At 41.2% G+C, this 24,149-nt stretch overlaps 1 protein-coding gene across 1 annotated transcript in view; it reads right to left on the minus strand.

Moving 5' to 3' along the window:
* The window catches only part of Adamts17 (ADAM metallopeptidase with thrombospondin type 1 motif 17), a 347,529-nt gene that overhangs the window by 71,026 nt on the left and 252,354 nt on the right, over positions 1-24,149 (minus strand). Inside the window, exons 16-17 of the mRNA XM_078051258.1 lie at positions 12,690-12,770; positions 2,427-2,584 (exon numbers count right to left, since the gene is read on the minus strand). Of these exons, the coding sequence (XP_077907384.1) occupies positions 2,427-2,584; positions 12,690-12,770 (239 nt within the window). The remainder of the gene's footprint in view (positions 1-2,426; positions 2,585-12,689; positions 12,771-24,149) is intronic.

Below are 24,149 nucleotides of genomic sequence, written 5' to 3' on the forward strand. Positions count from 1 at the left end.
GTTAGCCTTCCTATTGCCATGGGAATGGTATGATGACTGTGCCCATGGGGTGGCAGAGATTTAGCTCCAGGGTTAAAGTTGACAGTGGGTAGAGGTGCAGGAAGGGATCTATAATATTTTGTGGGGACCATCAAGCAGCTCCGGGACCCTTATGCCTAGTGAGTGGGCAAAATAGAGGTATTTGTGTTTTGGGAATGCAGGTGGCAAGTCCTTAAGGCCAGCAGGTGCATTATTGGCTTTATTTCTCTAGACATAATGTTGCAAAACATGTCCTGGAGTAGCAGATTAAAGTGGCCTGACTGCAGATGATGTATCTTTAATCTAAGCTTGGAACCAGTGAATGCTCCTGGGGCTGAGCAGCTAGCAAATTCACTTCCAGCCAGCAGCCAGAGAGGCTCAGGAGAAAAGCCAGCAGGAGCCCAAGACAGGGAGTGCCTGGCCCACCTGCCTAAACTTGGGGTAAGCCAGGTCGAAAGTTCACCCAAGGAAAGAAGCCATCATTCCCAAGCCTCTACTGGCTTCCAAGGCTGAGTGGGGGATGGGGTGGGAGTGCTAAGAGCAAACCCAACTGCATAAACATCCCCTCTCCAACAAACAGTCTTCAGTAATGTATTTGGAAAAATGCCTCCAGTTCAAAAAAAAATTCAAAAAATTGTTTAAAACTAGTCTTTTAAAGAGATCTTTATTATCTCAGTGTGGGAATAAGACTGGCAAATCAAAAATCCATATGAAACCAATTTCATGCAATTTTGTAGCCACGTATAATTGGTGTGTGCATGTGTATAATTGGTTTCAAATGCAGGTCCTTGAGATTCTGTGGGTGCTCCTAATTCTACAAGAAACATGCACATCCCAGTTTGGGGACCAGGGCTTTCTACACAGAAGCAAAAGGGTACCCTTCATTTCTAAATTTCAGAACTGGAAGTGCCAATCATTATTTCAAGAAAGAAAAGAAATGAATATTAAACAAGGGCTGGAACTTCAGCCATGCAGGATTTGCTGTTTCTGAGTTTTTTTTCTTGGGTTCTGAATGATGCCAGGCTGTACTCTTGCTTTAATGGGTGACAACCTGCTCAGTTTGCAAAGCTTCTGGTAAAGAAGGAAATGCACTCATCTTGGTGCTTGCTAGAGGGAATAAACTCAGGGGCTAATGGGTGATGTTTGTGTTTGGATTTCATCCTGTCTTTTGCTTCCTCTCAACTCCTCTGAATACCTGTTTTAAAATGGAATACAAGGACTTGTTCTAATGACTTTAACTAGGAAACAATCTCAAAACAGAACAATGGCTACAGTGTGGGTTCTTGGGTTCCAGATACCTACTTGCAGGAATACATTTGAAATAGGTTTTGTGAGCTAAGAGTTGCACAGGCACACGTGGAAACCCACTGGCTTGTGTCTCATTAGAAACTGTAATAGGGTTAGTGCCACCATCATGGAGCAACACCTGCACTGGGTGCTAGTGTTCACAGCGGACTCCAGGAGGTCTCTGGAGTGGTTTCACCTAACCTCAAACAACTGTAGATTGCTGGGGATCACAAATCAATGGGAAAAGAACTTCCAGTCAGAGACTCTGCCAGGCACTGAGGACAAATGTACTTTGAAGACAGGTGCATAGGCTGCCACAAGTCCTGTTCTTTGGAAAGAGACACATATTCAGAAATTATGAGCTAGCAGAAGCTAGGTATGAGACTCCTAAACCCAGAGATGAAAACAGTGGCATGAATTTCCCTGGAGATACCTACCCCATTTAAGAAGGTACAGAGCCAATGATTAAATGGCTTACATGGTGTCCCCTGGAAACAATAGGTAAGACAAGGACACCCTGGTCCAGTACACAAGTTTCTTGAGACCCCCTGGGAAGTAAATCTATCGACAGAACCCGATTTTCTTTCTCAGTTCCAAATATTCATTACAAGCTGAGAGAGGCAGATTGGACATTGAATTGACCATTCATTTCCAAAAGGCAGTTTTCAACTGCAGGGCATCCTGCCATCTGTTCTGTTTTGGCAGTACTGGGGATCAAACCCAGGGCCTTGATGGTGCTAGACAAGCATTCTACCACCAAGTTACTCCCCCAGCCCCTGCATCCCACCATCTGACATAACAATTTGCATGGGCTAGTTGCTTCATGATGCCGAGTTTCCCATGTGGAGGAGCATTTCCTGGTTGGACACAGCTCCTTGAGGAAAAGGTAAGTGCTCTGCTGGTGAAGGCAAGGAGGAAGCTTCAAGAAGGGAATTCTGAAGCATGTGGTGGAAGGGATTAGTTAAGAAAAGACCCCAAGAGGAGAAAGGCCTGAATAGTCCATGGCCCCATAAAACCTGGGAGCTGGATGTATCTGCTTCCTTCAGGTTCTAGGAAGAAGTGGCCTGGTAGAATTTTTGGAGCCAGAATCTTAGGACAAAGGTGCAAGCCTGGCAAGTTACCATCAAATGCAGCGGTAGTTTGGTTGGTCCCTTGGCAGAAATCTTCTCCCACAGGCCCCTTCTCACATAGCGGACAGTCGTGCCAGCAATCTGGAACTCTCCAGGGAGCTCTATCTTCCAGTCACTGTTGATGGATCTCTTACTGGAGTCTTTGAGAGCTAGAAAGGAAAAGGAACACTGAGGAATCAACAGGGTGGAGGGATCCAACCAGGCTTTAAAGGAACCTGAGTGCAGAGTGGGTCACAGGCCTCTCCCTCCTCAGGGGAAGAAGGGAGACCCACAATGAGAGTCCCTGAGCTTCCTGCACAGTAAGAACAAGGGCCCTGCTCACAGAGCAAGCACTCCAGGCCCAAGGAAGGGAGAGCCCTGGGGCTGATAATATTCAGATACAAAAAGGAAGGAAATCATCCATTCATCTTACTGTTACCTACCTGGAACTTTCACGTCAAAGCCAACTCAAATATTCAGGGTTGGGGCGGGGAAGTGGAGGATGGGGACATCCATAACCCATTCTATTGTGCTAAACTGATGTGTTAACCGTTTTCTGAGAAATTAATTTATTTTAATGTGTTCAAGGCTACAACATGTGTTTTGCAGCTTCAGCCAAATTCATTCATTCGTTAAAAAAACTAAAAAAAATTAACATGTATTAATTATATGTGTTAATGGGGGTCTGTGTGATATTTCAATATATGCATACAGCATGCATCGATCAAATCCAGCCACCCTTTATACCTCTGTCCCCCTTTCCCAATCTCTTGTAATTGCTTATCTACATTCAGGTCATTTTATTTTTTAAGCTTCCACATATGAAAGAGAACATGAGTATTTATCTTCTGTGCCTGACTTATTTCCCTTGACATAATGTCTTCCAGTTCTGCCACTTTGCTGCTAATGACAAGCAAGAAATGGGCAAATGACATGAATAGACACTTCTTCAAGAAATATAAATGGCAAAAAAATATGTGAAAATGCTCCAAATCATTAGTCTTGAGGGAAATTTAGCTAAAAAAACTACAACAAGAGACCATCCTGCACCAGTCAGGATGGCAACTAGCGAAAAACAAATACCCCAAACCAAATAACCACTGCTGGTGAAGATGTGGAGAAAAAGGAGCTCTTACACGCTGTTGGTGGGAATGTAAATTATTCAGCAGTGATGTTTTGAAAACTAAAGTGTTTCCTCGAAAAACTAAAAGCAGACCCATCATACTGCTATTCCATTTCCTGGATCTATATCCAAAGGAAATGAGGTCAGCATACCAAAGATACCCGCAAACCCATGCTTACTGCAGCACCCTTTCAAAGACAGAATCCACCTAGGTGCCAATCAATGGATGAATGCATAATGAAAATGTGGTCCATATTCACAATGAAATAATATTCAGCTACAAAAAAAGGAAGGAAACCATCCATTAATTCTACTGTTACCTACCTGGGACCTTTGAAGGAGGGCAGCTTAACAACTCCAACACCTCTTAAGGATTTGATACCCCCACCCCGGTGAAGCGGACATTCTTTCAGGAAACAATTGTTATTCTAGTAAATATTTATACTTGGCAACTCCAGCTGCTCACAGCTGTGGGAGTGGGCTGGGGTTGAGCATGGTGGAGGGTCCTGGCTCCCTGGGCTTCTGGTTCCCATATTTGCTAATTTACACCTCTGCTCAGTACAAGACGTGTGGGAAGAGACAGGGAATCCACATGCTGCCAAGTGGTCACAGGAGCAAATCTGGTTTTCCTTTATCTTCTCATGTAGGTTTGAAATCCATATCATCATGGGGAGAGCACTCTGTGATGAAATTCTATCTGTTCGTTGTTGTGATTTAGGAAAAATACCCTGCAAATAACTAGAACTTACTCTGACATTTAGAAGGCGGCAAATGACAGGAGGTACCAGCAAGTCTTGGCCTCATTTCCTGCAACGAAACTCCTAGGGCACCCTGTCCCGAGCCCACTCTCTCCGTATGTGAAGCTGAAACCCCTGAAGCTCAAAGCATCTCCAGGTCACTTTGGAACCCTACTCGGTCTACAGACAATGGATTCACATTCCACCCCATTCACTGTTGTCTGCTCAACAAGGACAGAAATCAAATGTCCATGTGTAATGCCAATTTTGGATAATGAGAGCTGAAACCAAAAAGGGGTCAGTTGATGCTAAATTCATCAGTCCCAGGCTGGGTTAGGACCCTGAGGTTAGGTCCTGCTGGGACTTGAGGCAGCTGAGGGATGCTGGGCGGGCACTGGCTTTGCTTCCCTTGGTTCCAGGATGTCATGGTCCTGGTGCTAGTCCTGGCACACAGAGAAGATGCAGGTGGAGGGCTCTTTGGTTGTAGGAGGTGCCAAGAAGCAGGGCTATGTTCTAGCAAAGAGACTTCTCCTGCTTCTGTATCCAGGGTGGCTGTGATGGTGAGTGGCTGAGGATTATGGGACTCCAGGGAAATTCTCTTAGGAAAGAGAATTCTATAACACTTGGAATCGAATCTGTTTCCCTTCAAGAAATTCTACCCTCACTTGAAAATTTCTGGCTACTCAAAGGAGGTGAAAATATTGGGGACATGAAAAACTTTTATCTTCCAATATGACCTCCAGCTAAACACTATTTAAGGAATACATCTGCTGGTTTAGCTCTTTAATATACTATTACCTATTTAATCTTCCCAATAAATCTGGATTACTTTCGTCACTTCAAAGATGAAGAAATGCACAGAGAGGTTAAGCAAATTGACAAAGACACACAGGCTATAAAGTTATAGAGATCAGAACCTAACAGGCCATGCCTGACACACTTATTGCACTGGCAACTTTTAATTCTCATCTGATTTAGGTCATGGCATCATGATGTGATGATAAGTGCCTAAATGTGAGAATGTTAAGACCTATTCTCAAGTAGAACAAATACCAGGCCCTAATTGCTACTGGCGATTGTATTCTATTTACCCTTAAAAAAATAACTAACCTCATGGATCTCCAAAGCTTCCAGTGAGCTAATCACCTAAAACATATTTGGTTATGTGAACTCATGGTGAATCCAGGTGAAGTCTGTGGGGGTGTTCACTGTCTTTTCAACCTCTCTGTAGGTTTGGAGAGTGGTTTCTTGCATATGCATGTACATATTTCATTTGAAAGGGTGGCGCAGGCTGGCAGGAAACAGACAAAAAACAAGGGGCAGAGCCCTCTAAGAAACATTCAGAAAGAACAAGCTGGGGACACACGTGGCACAGCAATGGCAGGCGCCTGCCAGTCCCTCACCCTATTCTGAGGATTTCCTGGTGCAGGCTAAAGACAGACAGCTCCTGCTTTCAGGGAGCTGACAGTACAGAAGGAGGCAGAAAACAGGTCAATGGAATGTGTCCGTCCTAACACAGAAGCAGGTCCAAGGTCAGCAATGCATGGGGCCAGAAGCGTTGGAAGAATCACCTGCTGCAGTCTGGCTGGGCGCCATCCCGACTCGGCTGTGGCTCTCAACAATCACCCTTTGCCCTGAGCCTGACAGACCAGAAGGGGGAAGAGGTACCGGAGAGTGTGGCAGGTCTGAGGAGGAGGCCTTGCTCCTGACACCCAGAGGCCACCAAGGGTTTCCCCAAGATCAGCTCCTGCAGCAGGGGAGCTGAGGGGTGAAGCAAACGCAGGGGAAAGGGATGTCTCTCCAGAAGTCTGGCCAGGAAAAGGAGGCAAGCGATGGAGGGCAGCTATACAAGGAGGAGGGAGAGGTCACTGCTATGAGAGGAGCAGAGGATGCTGAACACAGGAGTCAGGCAGAGGAGCAAAATACCTCTTTGAAGCTATGTGCTGCTCAGGACCATGCCTGGCCCACCCTGGGAATCCCAGTGCCAGAAGCTGGGGCAGCAGCTCTGCTGCTTGCCTGGACCAACTTCTTAACCCAGCTGATCCTGCATTCATCGATGGTCACCCACATTCACTGGCCAGTGCTGGACTTCCTGCCCTGGCCCAGGCCTTGGGTGTAGAATACTGGCCCTGACCTGTTCCTGTTTTATGGCCATTTTGAGCACCTAGTATACTTATTACCCAGCATCTGTTTCTCTCCCTTCAAGGGAAACTCAAAAGTTTCCCTTGGGAATATGTTTTCTCTCTAGTCATGTGAGGCTGATTCTTAACTGCACCCCAGCTCCAAGTATGGGCCATCACCCAGCCCTGGTCAGCAGGACTTCTGTGCAAGTTGGATAGAAGCAGCTTTCTTTCCATAGGTTGCCTATGGATTCAACGTCAGCCTGGATCTGCCACTACATGGGAAGAGGCCCCCAGAGAGGATGGGGTACCAGGATGGAGACTATTTCCTATGACATGACTACACGTCCCTGGATCCACCAGTACCTGAAGCAAATGCTCAGCAACTGAGAAATGGTTTGGCTTTCACATGCGTGTTTTGGAGGTTGGTTCTAAAATAATACTAATCGTAATGAGAGCAGAACAGGTGGAGAAAGAAAAATCACTGTAATGAATTCCTAGCAATCACTTAGTACTCCTTGAGACACAGAAGGCCTGGCACACTCTCATTATTCCATACTCTCTCCTCTGGGCCTCGGCTCCTGCCCCAGCAGTATCCTCCTGACAAGGCAGCTCTTTTCTGTTAGCTTTGTGTGCATATGTTCCTCATCCCTTTTGGTAAAATGCTTTAAAGTGACTTATTGACTTGGAGAATTAAAATTACCCCACTTCATGCCAAAAGTCAAACATCTGCGAGGTCAAGAGTGGGAAGGGCTGGAAAAGGGCAGAGGGGGGCACACCTGGAGACAATTAGAAAACCATCCCTGGGACACCGCACAGAGGCATGAGGCTGGCGGGGGAAGCCCACTCCTGCCATGAAAGGCGTGGCTGTGGGGGAGACAGGGCAGCAGCAGCAGCAGCCACAAGGGGAAAAGATGGAGGTGGAACCTGCGTGGACCTGTGCCTTAGCCCTTTGAGCACAGACCAGGTCTTGCCTGCCCAAAAGGGGTGGGCAGAAGAGACATTTTAGGAGGTGGTCTACAGGGATGGGAGAAGCCACAAGTGTCTGGGTGGAGTCTGCGAATCGAGGAGTGACATGAAAGAGCCAGCCTATGGCTAATGGGATATCCTGGGGTATACCTTGGCCACTGATGGAGAAGGACAGAGTGAAATCTGGCTCTCTGGAGAAAATAGTCCCATGAAAACGCATGCTGCTACCAGATACGTAAATATCCTCACTCAGGAGTTCTGGTTATTCACTTGCCATTGGTGAACAGGGAGTTGGGAAGAGACTTCACTGTTGACTCTCACAAGCCACCTGAAGCTCTGAAGATGACACTTTGGAGGTGCTGATTGGCAGCCACGGAGCTGGGGAAATCGCAACTCTTACGTTTTCTGAAAGAAGGAAATCTGTACACTCAAGGACTGATAATGTAGTCCACTTGGCCCCACCTCCCCAACAAAGAGCTGACAACCCTTCCCTCAAGACTGTTGCTATTGATGACACTTGCTCATTCATTTCTCACTGGAAGGAAAGCAGGCAGAGTCAAAAGTAGGAAGTCGGCAGCTCCAAGAGATATAGAGATCACTTCCAACCCTTTCAGTGGGAGTAACTTAGTCAGCAAGATGTAAAATTTGCAAGTTCCTGTGGTCCGTACTGAAAAATGAGAACTTTCCACTAAAATCAAGAATTCGGTGCCTGACATTATTTCAAAAGGGTGAGACTTCAGTCGCAGAATCTGTTAGGATGTCAAGATTACTCGTAACAGTGAACAAACAGGTCCAATGTGGAGTTCAATGGGGCAATGGCTTGGGGAACTCTCACCTCCTGTACCCTTGTGCAATAGCGAGGGCTGCTCTCCTTCCTTCTGTGAGCTGTGCAGAGCAGGCTTGGTTATGCTTTCAAGGCACCTCTATTTGTGAGTCCCTTCCAAGGCCTTGTGCATAATGTGTCCTGTTTCTTTTCTTTTTGTACTAGGGATCGAATCCTCCAGCACTTAATCACTAAGCCACATCTCTAGCCAGTTTTTTTTTTTTAATTTTTAATTTTGAAACAGGGTCTCACTAAGTTGCTGAGCCTGGCTTTGAACTTGCTATCCTCCTGCCTCAGCCTACAGGCATGAACCACAGCATCCAGCAAGCATCCTTTTTCTTAAAGAAGACCCCCCACACACTTTAAATAAACTCGAGGTTCCACAATTTCCTGCCCCTCTCAATCCTTAGGCATCAATGGGTAGAGCCAAGTCTCCTTTGTCTGAAAGCACTTGAAATGCAATTAGTTTGCATTTGCAATCAGAATTTGGGGATCCAGAATAGACTCAACAGGGGTAATCAAGATGATTACAGAGGCTTTTTTTTTTTTTTTTGAGAGAGAGAGAGAGAGAGAGAGAGAGAGAGAGAGAGAGAGAGAGAGAGAGAGGGAGAGAGAGAGAGAGAGAGAATTTTTAAATATTTATTTTTAGTTTTCGGTGGATCCAACATCTTTATTTTATTTTTATGTGGTGCTGAGGATCAAACCCAATGCCCTGCGCATGCCAGGCAAGTGCGCTACCACTTGAACCACGTCCCCAGCCTAACAGATGCTTTTATATCGCAGGCAAGCAACAGAGTTCAGAACAAAGGCAATTCCTCTGGCCACTTGATTATATTTGCTAAGTCTGAAGTTCTGGTTTGCTGGGGAGATTTCTCCTTGCTGCTTCTACCTAGGCCAGAGGTTAGATGTTTTAAACCACTGTCCAAAAAAAAAAAAAAAAATAAGAGTGCATGCTTTTGTGGATATTGCTCAGAAGCCTCTCAATGATTGGAAAGACTTTCATGGGGCACCATAAGGGTGGGATTCACACTTTCCCTTGAGACTATGGCTGAACAAAACCCTCTAAACGGCTGAGAATGCAAGGTCAAATGCTGAATGACAGGTTGTTTGGAGGCTCTTCTTCTTGGTAGACATTTATGCATCATTCCTGGATTTCCAGGTTCTACAGGGGAAGACAGTGAGTCATACTAGGGAGTAAGGAGGGGGGCATTCCTCACGGGATGCCCCAGTAGAGCTGGCTGCTGGCAGATGTGAACACCCAACCTGCCCACGTGACCCCCCTTGGCACCACACTGCGAAGAAGCTGGGGTGGTTCTCTCTTTGCTTCTCTCCCTCCTGAATTCAACTGGAAGACCTGACCCACGTCCAACCTACTTCTAATCCTGGCATCCAGTCAGCTCCAGCTCCTTTTATTTCTACTCGGAGTTCTGCCAGCTCTGTTCCTAGCTATGGATACAAACTGCAGAGGCATTTCCTGTTCCAGGTGGTTTTGAGCAGAAAGCCAGCAAGTGTGGGTTGAAGGTAGGTGGGGTGAAATTCTTCAGGAACTGCTCCCAGCAAATATGAGAGTAATTCAAAGTTATACTGGGTAACTTCCAAAGCACCCGGCCCCGAGTGGAAACAAGGCTTGTTGGAACGAACTAAGTTTAGAAACATAACCAGCATGGACCACCTTCGGGCTTGCTCTTGTCCATGTGCCAGGCCCCAGAATATTGGGATTATGATTTTTTTTTTTTGGATAAGATAAGGGAACCAAGGCTGACTCCAAGCTCCCAAGGAGGTATAGGGCTTCTGGGGAGCTAAATTGTTCAGAGACATTTAAACCAATGTCCTTGGGATCCAGACTGGCTTCTCTGAAGTGCACACAATGAAGTAGTAACTAGGTACAGGCTTATCATGTATTTTTCAAGGAAAATGATTTTCCATCGGTCAATTTCTGGTCCTGATTGGACACCACTGAGAAATTCCGAGAGGCTTCATGGGTTGCAGTGAACTCAGAGGAAAGGAGGAATTTGGACACACTATTAAGCCTCTTGGAACTTCAGTTTGCAACTCTATAGCACATTTATTGGGATTAGGAATCAGGCCTCTAAGGCATATCTTGGCTCAGTGATTGGGAGCCACTATTATGGATGTCACTGTTCCTATTTGCATGTGTGGTCCATAGGCTTCTGAAGTTAACAGGGATAGTTATGAGAGCTAGCCATTCTGGGCAGCATCCACCTGTTGTTACTTGGTGACCCTAAGGTGAGTTTCAGTAAAGAGTTCATTTTTACTCTAGAACTTAAAAGAATTCTTATACTGTCACAGAAAACCTTTTTTGTTTTCTCCAGGCATTTGGGACTGGGGTCAGGCAGAGGAATGGTGTTAGAAAAATCTCAGAAGCCAGAATCTGAGGCCACAGCACTTATATGCAGGGACTCCTGCTGGTGCTTTACGGAAGAACCAACAGGTTGACTTCAGAATTGGGTTAGATCTTAGAATAACCAGATTATGATTTTGTGAATAAGGATAAAAGATGACCTCAGCCTCCTGTGGAGGTCCAGTGTCCCTTGAGAGCAGAAATGTCATTCCAGGTAAGAATAGTACATCCCCAATGCACCAAATGGGAAGTATAACTTTTGTGGGTAACATTAGGTGATGGGGCTTCTGATGCCAACATTGGTGAAGTTGATCCAGTTTCTTTAGGTGGGCAGAAGGAGAAGGGCTGGGCTCTTTAGGGGTGGGCCATCACTCAGAGGAAACTGCCCAAAGCAGCACAGGCCCCATTTCAGATAGCATTTATAAGCATTGTTCTATTTGTATAGTGACAGCTGGGACAGCTGCGGAGAAGTGTGCCAGGCTTGGCTGGGACAGTGTCCATGCAGGAGAGATTGGGAAAGACTCCAGGGCTGACAAAGACCAGCATACATGTCCACTTGAGAGATGGCAAGGTCCTACCCTGGCAGCAAGAAAAGCAGCTGCCATCAACCTGCCAGCCCATGGGATGGGGGCCGTGGGGGCAGGCAAGAAAGCTGCAGAGGAAGAGCAAGGCTGCCTGGTACCCAGGAGAGACACCCAGGGGGCTGGGGTGCAGGGAGTCCTCCTGCCTATTCCTAAGGCAGGCATTTGTGGAGTATCTTAGTGCTTCAAGTATCTCCAAAGTCTTACGTAACAGGATTGTGGTCTTCACTGTACACTGGCCTATTGGGGATTTGCTTTTTGTCTGCCTCATTAGACTCTGAGTTTCTCAAGTAGTGACCATTTCACAGAAAGGTGTGGATCCTTTGTTGCAGATCCTTTGTGGGGAAGCGGACAAAGATGCATCTTTTTTCTGTCAGTGATAAAAATGGAAATAAAAGGATCTCTTGGGTTACTGTAATTTAACCCAAAGAGTTTGAAACCACAGAAATCAAGCCTTTTTTTTTTCTTTTGTTTTCTGTTTGAATCTCAAACAGCAACTTGCAACACAGGTTGAGAGATTATGATATAAAGGGAGCTTTGAAGAGAGGACCCTGGGTTAGAAGATCAGCTACCTCTAGTTTGAAATTGAACCCAATCCAGGAACATGAGATTGGAGCTGGCAAATGAACATGGTGGTAGTATTTCTATCCCAGTGAACCAAGTGCAGGGGCAGTCTCTGGGTGCACTCCTGCCTGTGGCCCACCTCCAAAGAGCCCAGCCCTTCTCCTTCTGTCCACCTAACGAAACTGGATCAACTTCACCAATGTTGGCATCAGAAGCCCCATCACCTAGGTGCAGTAAAGAACACTCACGGTTCAACTCAATGCTCCATCCATCCTGGTTCTTGAGGACCAGGCTGACCTTTGCTGGGGTCAATGGTGAGGCTGGAGATTAAACCTAGGACACATTCTCTGTATGAGTAAAGGCTTCGCTCAGTGATTCTTTTTAAGTTTTTAGGCTTTAACCATGGTCCTACAGAATGTAACAAAGGCCAGCAGGGAATGGAATCCCATTCTGTGCAGAGCTATAGGTACTTGTGCAGGAAGTCAATGGAGTTGGTGTTGGGGAATTTGGGGAACACAGAACTAAGTAAAAAAAAAAAACCATATTATTCTATATTTCTATTCAATTTATGGTTGTTGCTCTTTTCCCAGCACAGAGGCCATCCCCAGAACCAAGGACAGTCTGCAAGCACTTCCTACAAGTTGGGCGCTGGACGCATGCTGCTTGAGCTCATGTTGGATAGGGCTCTCCTGGGGTGACTTTGGGAAACCGATGCTACCCCAGGGACTTACAGCTTCCTTTACTCTTCTGTCATCATTTTCTTTCTTGTTCAAAGCTTAGTGCTTCTGATTCCATCCCCCATGATCCATATTTGGCTGCATGTTAGCCAAAATGATCGAACTATTTTGTCCCTTTTGAGTACTTTTGAGTACTCGGGTCATTACAACCAAAGGTCAGGTGTAAAGTTAGGGTTGACAGGAAATCAAATTTAGCAGACTAACCATCAAAAACAATTCTCAGAACATAAATTGTGAATTAAATCATTTTTTGCTTTACCCAGAAAACTGTGAGCCGGTTTATCTTCCACCACCCGGATCCTCCGAGCTCCAGCAGGAATGACGGCAGCTTCGATATAACCTGTGGCAATGAATGACAGACAAGTGAACCACACCTCCATCCTGGACCAAGTGCCTACACAGCATCCCCCACCCAAATCCACTCTATCACATCCCATGTGGTGGATTCAGAGACTGCAGGTTGGAACCTCAGAAATCAACGCAGACAACTAATGTGCCGTGTTCTCTCTTCTACAGCCAGACCTCTTGTCCATCCAGTTTGCAGAAAGTGCCAGCTGTATGTGACATAGGTTGAACTGAAACTCCTCTCCCTTGAATTTATATGTTGAAGTCCTCACTTCCAGTACCCGAAAGTGTGACATCATTTGCAAACAGGACAATTGCAGATGTACTCAGTTAAAATGAGGTTAGGGTGAGTCTTTAATCCAATATTACGAAAGATTTTTTTTTAAAGGAGAAATTTGAACACAGCCATGCACACAGAAGACACCATGAGAACATGAAGGCAAGATCAGGTGGTGCTTCTTTAAGCCAGGAATGCAAGGTGCCAGCAAACTACCAGGAGCTAGGAGAAAGGCCTGGAACAGATTCTTCCCTGCAGGCTCAGAAGGACTCAACCTTGCCAACGCTGTGATCTCACATTCCCAGCCTCTGGAATGATGAGTCAACAGTTGGTTGTTTATGCCACCTGGTTTGTAGCCCTTTGTTACAGCAGCCCCAGCAAACGAGTACAGCCTGGAATTTCTCATGAATTACACCTCTCTGGTGAGTAGGTGAGGAGGACCCTAGAGTGGGAGCTGCCCATGCTCTGACTGTGCTGAGTGCCCAGAGGGGAGGTATCATGAGGATTCAGGGAGGAAATGACTGAGGCTGCCACGGCAGAAGTCAGCAACTGGTTAATGCCTCATTAACTCAGCAACTGAATCAATAAATGAGCTCAACATGACACTGAGATTCTTAAATGCAGGCTACTAATCATTAAAAAAAATTTTTTTTTTCATTTGCTTCAGCAAATGAGATGAGGAGCTCAGTTTAGATCATGAATCCTATCCCTGTGGTTCCCAAATGCAATCATCAGAATCAGCAGAGGAGTTTAACCTCCACAAAAAATTAGAGATGTCTCAGCCCAGCTCCATAGATTGTGGAAATATCTAACCCAAGGGGTTTATTCATTTATTAATTTTCCCATACTGAAGTGGCTTTATTTTTATTGTAAAAATAGTACATGACAATTCCAACATAAGGCATAAATCAAAATCTACCTATACCATATCACACTAAGAAAATCACCTCTAAGTAAGTAATATTTTGGTGTTTGATCATTTTTCAGCATCTCTTGGTGCATATAAACACATTTTTTATGTAAATTGGGTATTATGTGTGCTTTAAAGACACCAGGAACAACTTTAAAATACAGTCATGTGCTATATGAACTTTTATGTAAAACTAAGCCAGTGCCATGTTTATAAAATAATAATAGTAACTTTTTTTGTTGTTGTACTGGGGCTTGAATTCAGGCGTGCTTTATCACTGAGCTATATCCTCAGTCCATTTTTTACTTATTTTTTTGAGACAGGGTCTCACTAAGTTGCTGAGACTGGCCTCAAACTTCTGATCCTTCTGCCTCAGCCTCCCCAGTCACTAGAAATAAAGGCATGTGCCACTGTTCCCAGCTAATAGTATCTTTATGAAAGACACCAACCCACACATGGTCTATGCTGTGGGAAATGTGATTACAATATACCCGCTCTGAAGTCTTTGTAATATCTGGGAGAAACACAATAGGATGACCTCGGTAATACACAAAAACACTGGGCTGGCTTCCATATCTCAGCACTCTAGATGAAGAGAGAACTTTCTTTAATCTCACAAGTGACGGGGGTCACATTCTCACGGTGAACCATCTTTTCAATAGGAAGTGCTCCCACATGTGTTAAATGTTACTGGTGGGAATGTACATCCTCATTCTGTTTCTGATTACAGTAGGAATACTTATATTATTTTTTCATTTGACTATAAAGTGGGTTTAGTGTTATCTATATGGGAACATAGAATGTATAACATAATGTTTCACATCTAACATGCATTGTGTATAATAAAATCGTATGATGGAAGTATACATGTATTACCATAATAAGAGTTTTATTAGGAATGTAGGTTGAATTTTGTCATATGCTTTTTCTATATCCAAGTGAAAGATTATTTTATTTTCCTCTTACACTATTAATAGTACAATTCTATGTTCATATTTTCTATTTAGCATATTTCCTAATAACAACATAACTTCATACTCCTAGAATAAACCTTACTAGATCCTAATGTTCTTAATATGCTGCTGAATTTTGTTATTTTAAAAACTAATATTCATATTATTCTATTTATTTTGCAACATCATTTGTAAGAATGGTTGGCAATTGTGTGTATGCTTTCTTTATTGAATTGAATTTTAGTATTGGTATTCATCATCCTGTTTAAGAACAATTATCATTTTGGTACTTGTGCTTGAACACAGGAACACTTCTCCACCGAGCCACATTCCCAGCCATTTTTAGTTTTTATTTTGAGACAGGATCTCACTAAGTTGCTTTGGGCCTTGCCAAGTTGCCCAGGCCAGTCTTAACTTGTGATCCTCCTGCCTTGGTTTCCTGAGTTGCTAAGAATACAGGCGTGCGCCACTGTGCCTTGCTCATTCTTGATTTAATAAAAAGTGTTTTCTGTGCTTCTTCTGAGTTTATCTGCATTTGATTTTCAATTTTATGTACACATAAATCACAATTGGTTATTAAGATTTTTCAATTGCTTATTTCAAATCAGTTTTAAACTTTTTTTAAGAGAGAGAGAATTTTTTAAATATTTTTTTTTTTTTAGTTTTCTGTGGACACAACCTTTTATTTTTTTATGTGGTGCTGAGGATGGAACCCAGTGCCCCGCGCATGCCAGGAGAGCGCGCTACCGCTTGAGCCACATCCCCAGCCCCCAGTTTTAAACTTATTTGCAGAATTGAACAAAGTAATCTCTTATGATACACTAATTTCCTATTGTTTATGTCCCTATTTTTTATATTTTACATATTTGTATTCTCCTATTTTCTCTTTTGTTCACCAGAGGATCAAACAGCAGATAAATATACTATTTAGTTCACTCCTTTATCCTCTCCCCCACTGATACGTTTTAGTTATTTTTTATTTCAATGTTTCTCTGTAAACCTTCATATTTATATTTCTATTTTGTGACTTATGAGCTGTAAGTGAAATTTGTTAGTCCTTGAATATTAAAAAAATGAGAAAATCATCATAATACACTGCACTCCACTTTCACCCCATTTCAAATTTCATTACATCATTTCTGTGTTGTATTAGTGGATGACATCTATCTTTGGCTTTCTAAGGCAACTTCCATAGTTGCTCTAGTCTTAGTTCTAAGGATGAATTTATGTTCATTATGTGTCCTTTTGCCAATTTCTCTGACAAATTCTTGCTTGTCCAAGTTTGTTCCCTTTGAGATAGGCTTGTGGAAATTATATTTTCTTAAATGTAATGTATTAAAAGATTATGGTTCATTGACTTTCTACTTGAGTGTCAGTTTGGCTGGTATAAATTTTGGGGTCATACTTTCTCTGAGGCTTTTACAGAAATTGCTTCCCTGAATGTGATGTGGTGAAGTCTAAGGACAATCGGATACTTCTGCATTATTAGTCACTTAAAATTTACATGGGATGCTCCAGGGATTCTTACTTTGTAAGTCTAATAAGCTTTAGGCTATTCACAGTTTGATATCAACTTTTCCTGGGATACAAGGCTGTATTATTAGAACAGTCACCTTTCAGTGTCTGTGAGGAATTGGTTACAGGATCCCCTTAGGGATACCAAAACCTGTGAACGTTCCACCTGTCATAGAAAATGGCATAGTGTTTGCATATAACCTATCATCATCCTCCCACATACTTTAAATAATCTCTGGATGACTTATAATATTTAAATATGAAATAAATCATCTATGGATAGTTGTTATATTGTTTAAGGAATATTGACAAAAAATGGCTGCTCATGTTTAATAGAGATTTAATTTTTAAAAAATATTTTCAATCCATACCTGGTTGAATGTGCAGATACAGAAATGGTGGATAGGAAGGACCAAGTGCATACTTAATTTGTTTTCTGATTTCTTCTTTTTCGGGGGTGGGCATCAAATTTATACATGTTTTCTGCCCTGTTTCTTCCACAGTATTCATTATATTCCTGATTCTCTGGACTCTCCCTTCTTTTCCATTTTGCTGTGCTTGCTCTTCCCAGTCAGATCCTCTGTGCTCTCCATGGTGTTCTGCAGGGTCAATTTTCTCTGCACTCACGTGGACTTGGTTTCTGTGACAGATTCATGAGCTTCTTCCATTTCTTTCCTCAACTCTGTCAGGTCGTAGTTCATCTCCCACTGCTGCTGGATGGTATCTCTTTGTCTTCCTTGAGGTCTTGTATCTTACTTACAAGTTCTTATTTTATTAAGGTTATGGTTTAATCAGTTTTTAAAATTTATGTCATACATTTGGTTATAATTTTCATCTTTTCCTTGGTCACCTTTTGCTGGTCTATTTTAAATGTCATTTTTTTTGTACTTTTTATCTTCTACTGATTACAGTGTATTATATCGATTACAGTGTATTATATAGATCCTGTGCTGGTTCTCTTTAAAATTTTATTAACAATTTTTTTTTGTGGTGCTGGGTATTGAACTCGAGGCTTTATGCATGTGAGGCAAGCACTCTACCAACTGAGCTACATCCCCAACTGTTTACTACCAATTTTTAAGTGAGAAAAGTTCTGATTGTACCTCTACTTGCAGTAAATAGTTTTGTGTGATCAGGAGGGACAAGACAGTGCTGGGGGATAATAGGACTTTTTCCTGCTTTATAGTAAAGTTTATTTGGACATAGTTTTGTGTATATTAGTGAGTTCATTTCATTTTTAAACAACTCATTTTAAATTTACACAAAATATACATGAGCTTATTTCTCATTATAAGGATTTAAAGAGTATAGCAAGTCTCAAGTCAATGCTTAATCCCTCTCTTCTTCCTGCTGGAAACACCATTAGGTTTGATGCATATTCATCTGCACTTACTATTTACACATTTACCTACACAAATACAAATATTTTGTGTGATATTTATATGTCTATAATTTACATAAATGTTAGGAGTAATATTCTAACTTAACATTGTATTATGTGGCATTGCTATTTCTAAAATGTGATAAATCTTAGAGAACATATAATTCTACTTCATTTTTTTCTTTTGGTTTAAATTGGTAGGCAGTTTATGTATCTAATCACTTGATATATATTCTGGTTATCAAATTTTTGCTGTTAGGAACAATGCTGTATCATGTATAAATATGTATATAAAACCATCAACTATATGCTACCTTAATTGAGCAACATATAAAAAGTATTATGAAATATCTGAAAGGTTTGTGCATTGAAGACACTACACATTGTTGAGAGCTATTAAGTTCATGAATTAAAAGATTTAATCATAGAAATATTTCACAAACTGAATTCTGACCAAATATGATTTATCCCAGGAATGCAAGGTTGTTTTAACATATAGCAGTCACTGTCCTCCACCAAATATATAAAGGACATGAACCATATGATTTATCTTAATAGATGCAAAGAAAGTATATGACAAAATTTGGCACCCTTTTATGATTTAAAAAAATTCACAAGTGAGGAATAAGCCAGCACAGTGGTGCAACCCACAATATAAGGGAGGTTCAGCCTAGGCAACATAGCAAGACCCTGTTGCAAAGAAACAAAACAAAAAGCTAGAAATAGGAGGAAACACCCTTTACCTGATAAAGGGCATCTATGAAAAACCCAGAGCTAATATCACACTTCCTGCTGAAATTATGAATGCTTTTCCCCTAAGATCAGGATCAAGAAAAGGATGCTTTTACATCTACTCAACATGGTATTGGAAATTGTATCTAGAGCAACTAAGAAAGAAAAATAAATAAAGGGCATACAGGTGGGAAGAAGAGAAGTAAAATTATCTCTATTTTCAGATGCTAACATTATTATTGTTGTTGTTATTTTTTTTTGCAGTACTGAGATTAAACCCAGGTCATGCTCTACACCATGGAGCTATGTTGCCATCTGTTTTTTTGTTTGATTATTTGTTTTTTATTGATAAAGGTTCTTGAGAAGTGGCTGAGGCTGAACTTGAACTTGCAGTCCTCCTGTTTCAGTCTCCTTGTTGGGATTGCAGGCATGCACCACTCTATCCAGTTTAGATGCCAACATATTATATTCATATTATATGCACAAAGTCCCAAAGAATACACTAAAATTCACTATTAGAACTGGTATAAAAGGTTGCAAGATATGGACCAGTATATAAAATTAACTGTATTTAAATATATCAGCAACAAGCAATTGGAAAATGAAAATAAGAAAATAGCTTGATTTAAGTAGCACAAAAATCAAAAATTAAGGAATAAATTGAAGGAAATATCTAAAAGGTTTGTATATTGAAGACTATACCACAAAGAGTATGGTTATAAGAGTTATTATGGAAAAACCTAAATAAATGCAAGGGCATCCTATGTTCATGAATTAAAAGATTTAATAATAGGAATACTTATCAAACTCATCTACAGATTTAATATAATCTCTATCAAAATCTTGACTGGTTTGTTTGCTTGTTTGCCAAAAATGACAAGCTGATTGCCAAAATTCACATGAAAATGCAAGAGTCCCAAAAGAGTTAAAATAATGTTTTAAAAGAAGTGGAAGCATGCACACTTCCTGATTTCTTTCTAGTACACTTTGACAGTAATCAAGATAGTGTAGTACTGGCATAAGAAGAGAGATTTCTATCAGTGGAATATTATCTAGATCCCTTACATCATTTGTTGATTTATTGAAACAAAGTTTCTAAGAATGGGGAAAAGAATAGCTTTTTCAACATTGTTGGCACAAGGAGATATTCATATATGTAAGAAAACATTAGACTGACTCCCATCTCAGACCATAACCACCACCTACAAATTGACTCAAAATGCATCACTGATCTAAATGAAACAAGCTAAAACTATAAAACTCTTAGAGAAGGAAATATAGGAATAAATCTTTGTAACCTTGAATTAGACAATGATTTCTTAGATATTAGCAAAAGCACAAGCAACAAAAGAAAAGTAGATCTTGAATTATATCAAAAATTTAAAACTTTGTGCTTCAAAAGTCACCATCAAGAAAGTATGATGCTAACTTATATACTGGGAGAAAATATTTTAAAATTGCTTATCTCATAAAAGATCTGTGTCCAGAATATATAAATACAGCTTAAAACTCAATAAGAGAATGATAAATAAACCAATTTTAAAATAGGCCAAAGACTTTAACAGATATTTCCCCAAAGAAAAACATACATGGCCAACAAGTATGTGAAAATTATTCAGCATCACTAGTTATGAGGGAAATAAATCAAAACAACAATGAAATATCATTTCATACCCACTACTATGGCTTCAGGGGGAAAAAAGAAGATGTGCTGGAAAGAAGGTGGAAAAACTGGAATCCTCATTCATTGCTACTAGGAATGTAAAATGGTGCAGCACTTTGGAAGAATTTGGCATTTTCTCAAACAAACAAAAAACCAACACAGAATTACTATATGACCCACTTATTCCACTCCTAGGCCTATATACACAAGGGAAATAAAAACATAGCTCACATAACATCTTATACACAAAAGTTTAAACAGCATTATTCATAAAAGCCCAAAATGTGGAAACTCAAATGTCCAGCAACTGATAAATGTATCATAAAATGTGGTTATCCAAATAATGGAATAGTATTTGGTAATATAAAGAATGAATGCTGATATATGCTACAACATGGATGAATCTTGAAAATATTATGCAGAATTAAAGAAGCTAATCCTAGAGGTTTGCCACATATTTTATGGTTCTATTTATATGAAATGTTCAGAATAGGAAAAATATTGACACAGAAATTAGTTGCTTAGTACTAAAGTAAGAGGGAAATAAGAAATGGCCACTAATGAGCATGATTATGATGATGGTTGCAGATTTTGTGCCTGTACTAAAACAAACTGAATTGTATACTTCAAAGGGGTAAATTTTATGGTATATGATTTATACTCTCCTAAAATGCCCCAAATTTAAAAAGAATATTGCAATAAACAACTTTGAACATGTCTTCTTGTGCATGCATGCATATATACATATATATGCACATATATGTGTATATGTATGTATATGTTTGTACATGTGTGTATAGGTGTGTATATGAGTGTGTGTTAGATATACTTTATATGTTTTTCCAGGTTAGCTACTGTGAGAATCACTGATTTTAACATACATGAAGTTTAAATATTAAATGTACTGTTAAGTTGACCTTCAATGGCTTTGTGAATATATAAGCCAACCAATATTATATGAGAGTACATGTTTATTCATGACTTTTAAATACTTGAAATCATTGATCCTTTTAATATCTGCTATCCAATAGGCAAATTCTGTGACACCTATTTAATTTGCATTTCCCCAGTCACCAATAAGGCTCAGCATCTGATATACTTCTTGACCATTTGCATTTTCTCTTTAGTTACTGGCCTTGTTTATTACATTTGCCCACTATTACCATCGTTTTGTTACTTAATTGACAAGCAGGAAGTTTAAAATTTTATTTCAATATGTAGTTGATATATTTTGGACTCAACTTCTTATTAGACATATTGCAAACATTTCTTCCCAGTCTATCATTTATTGTTTGTTGTTTACGGTACCTTTTATTGCATCGTTTTAATCTGATGGTCACATTTAGAATTTTTGAAATCTCCTTTTTGTTCAGATTGCTTCTTCTCATGGCATCTGGTTCTTATTTTATGGTTACACTAGCATCTTAAATCTTTCCAATAAAATGATTAATTTTACAAAGTTATGAGAGATTTTTGAACTTCTATTATTTAACATATCCTGTATTTTGTCAGGGGTCATTTTTTGTTTATCTTGGTGTTTTCCATCTGTGTTGCAGACTGTCTTTCCAGAAAAAGCCCAGCAATGGGTTGTCTATGTAGATGGGTGAAGTTTGCTGAATGTCAGGATTGGCTTTCAGCTGGAGGACAGGAAGCTGTATTACATGCTGGTGACCAAAATGTCATAAGGCAAAGAAGTCTGCTTCAGGTACTGTGTCACAATGCTAGTCACTAAATACTTACAGGTTTCTCTCTGGAAACATGGTAGGAATACATTTCCCATCCCCTTGGACCCATGTGGCCCTGTGACTTTGAATAGTCGTATGTGAGTGAAAGTGGAATGTCACTTCCATATAAGAGCTTTAGTGGCTTCTGGGCCTGGTTTTCCACATTTCGTGTCTTCTGCCATGATGATCATGGCCATCAGGTGAATTGATCTGGTCTCTGCCAGCCAAGGTCTATGAGTGACCACAATATGTGGAGCCTCGTGCCAACTCACAGTGGGCAGACAGATGAGCAAGAAACAAACTGCCATCTTAAGCACTGAGATCTGCAAGGCTTCTGGACAGTGCTGTTGGTTTGCTTGTCTATTCCAACAACAACAAAAAAAACCACACTGATTCTGATTCCTCCGTATGTGAGCTTCCATCTGAGATGTCTTTGTTCTCCTTAGAATTTTAAAATATTTCTTTTGCATTCATTTTCAGGTGATCTTGGAAAGGGAAATACACTTGTGTTTGATCAGACATCTGGAACGGAAAGTCTGCCGGTATGCTTCAGTCTTGACAGCAAATGCCTTGGTGTTGCTATAGTTCCATCCCCAGATGTCCACAAATAAATGTTCTACTTGATACTAGAGAGACTCACAAATGTAAACACAGTCCTGTTGGAGGGCAGCACTTGCTCAATTTTTGTTCCCTGATCTATCCTGATCCCCAAGCAGGAAGACTTTACCCAACAATGTTGTCCCTCAAGCATGACCCCTCCCAATACATCAGCATTGGGAATGACAACACTGATCTGACCAAGTGGCCTGCACACTATCCCTGTGCCACTGAGTCACTATAATAGGGTAAAGACAAGGGTTTTTGATTAAAAGTTGATTTTGCTCTAGGAATGCTTTCCTTGAAAAAATTGGCCACAAACCCCCACCCCCAAACAAAAACAAAACCCAAAACCCTAAAGGCAGCTTTTCAGATGATAGCACTGTATCTTATACCACAAACATCTCTTAGAGAAATCAGCTGCTTTGTGGAATTGGAAGAATGACTGGATTCCAGGCATGTAAGTGTCAAGAACAGAGGATCAAAATGGTTAAAACCTTTTTCAGAGAATTTTCCAACAAAACCACAAAACACACTTGTGACACTATCTGTGGAGCTGAATTATTCTCTGAAGGAAGATGCTGTTGTGCGGAATCTCCTTCCTATTTTGTGACTAACAAGGCTTGGTGTTAGCATCATCAGTGTGCAGACTGCACTTGAAATGATCAATCTTCTTAATATCTGCTATCCAACAGGTGAAGGTCTACTGAGATATTGATTAATTAATTTCCCACATTCCAGAGCAAGGTACATTTGCACCTGGTCATATTTACCTTTGTCACAAGTTGTAACATTGAAATGGCATCTGATTTCTGTCTTCACAAGTGCCTCGGATGGAGATGCTGATGCCCAGTAGAAATTTCAGGGCAGACTCACAACCCAAGTGAGGCTCATCCTTGGGTGACCTCTCCGGGTCGGGCAGTCATGGCTGAACATGGGCTCTGCTAACCTTGCTTTCTATGATGAGTTCTCAACATAGTGGGAACCCATTAAAGAGAAAGTCCCTGAAATAAGGCAGATTTTCTGTCCTTAAGCAAAAAGCTGCCTCTACCTCACGGACCTCTAGCCCTTACTCTCTCAGATTTCAAAATCCACATGGGGTTTGGTATAAAGGTATAAAGAGAAACAGGAAAAAAGAGAGTCCCATCACCAAATCCTCAGGTTTGAAGTCCCATGATGTAGATGCCAGATACCACCACGCTGACCATGCATGAAGCAAGACTGAAAGGGATGATTTATTCCAAGAATTTAGAAGGCAGATTTACATCTTAGGTGGTGGAGCAAGACTTCTTCTTGGAGTCATTTTCCATTCTGGTCTCAGCCACCAAGCAGGAGAACTCTAGGTAAAGGCTATTATTTGGTTTCACAAAGAAGCCATGGGTAAAACTCTGTGCCTTTGCCATTCTCTTAGGAGAATATAGCAGAATACGCCACTTCTGTGGTTAGGGCCTGTTGTTCAAAGGCCTGGGAAGTCGTGTTGACCTTTGACTTGTCTCAAATCTACTAAACAATATTACCAGGTGAGGAGCACCTCTCCCCATAAAATCATTTTTACCTGAATTTTCCAAGTAGATATGCTTTCAGATGATTTGGGATCATATTTTTCCTTGCTTTTTTTCAGC

The sequence above is a fragment of the Ictidomys tridecemlineatus genome, chromosome 5 (assembly GCF_052094955.1).
Source record: "Ictidomys tridecemlineatus isolate mIctTri1 chromosome 5, mIctTri1.hap1, whole genome shotgun sequence".
Lineage (NCBI taxonomy): Eukaryota > Metazoa > Chordata > Mammalia > Rodentia > Sciuridae > Ictidomys > Ictidomys tridecemlineatus.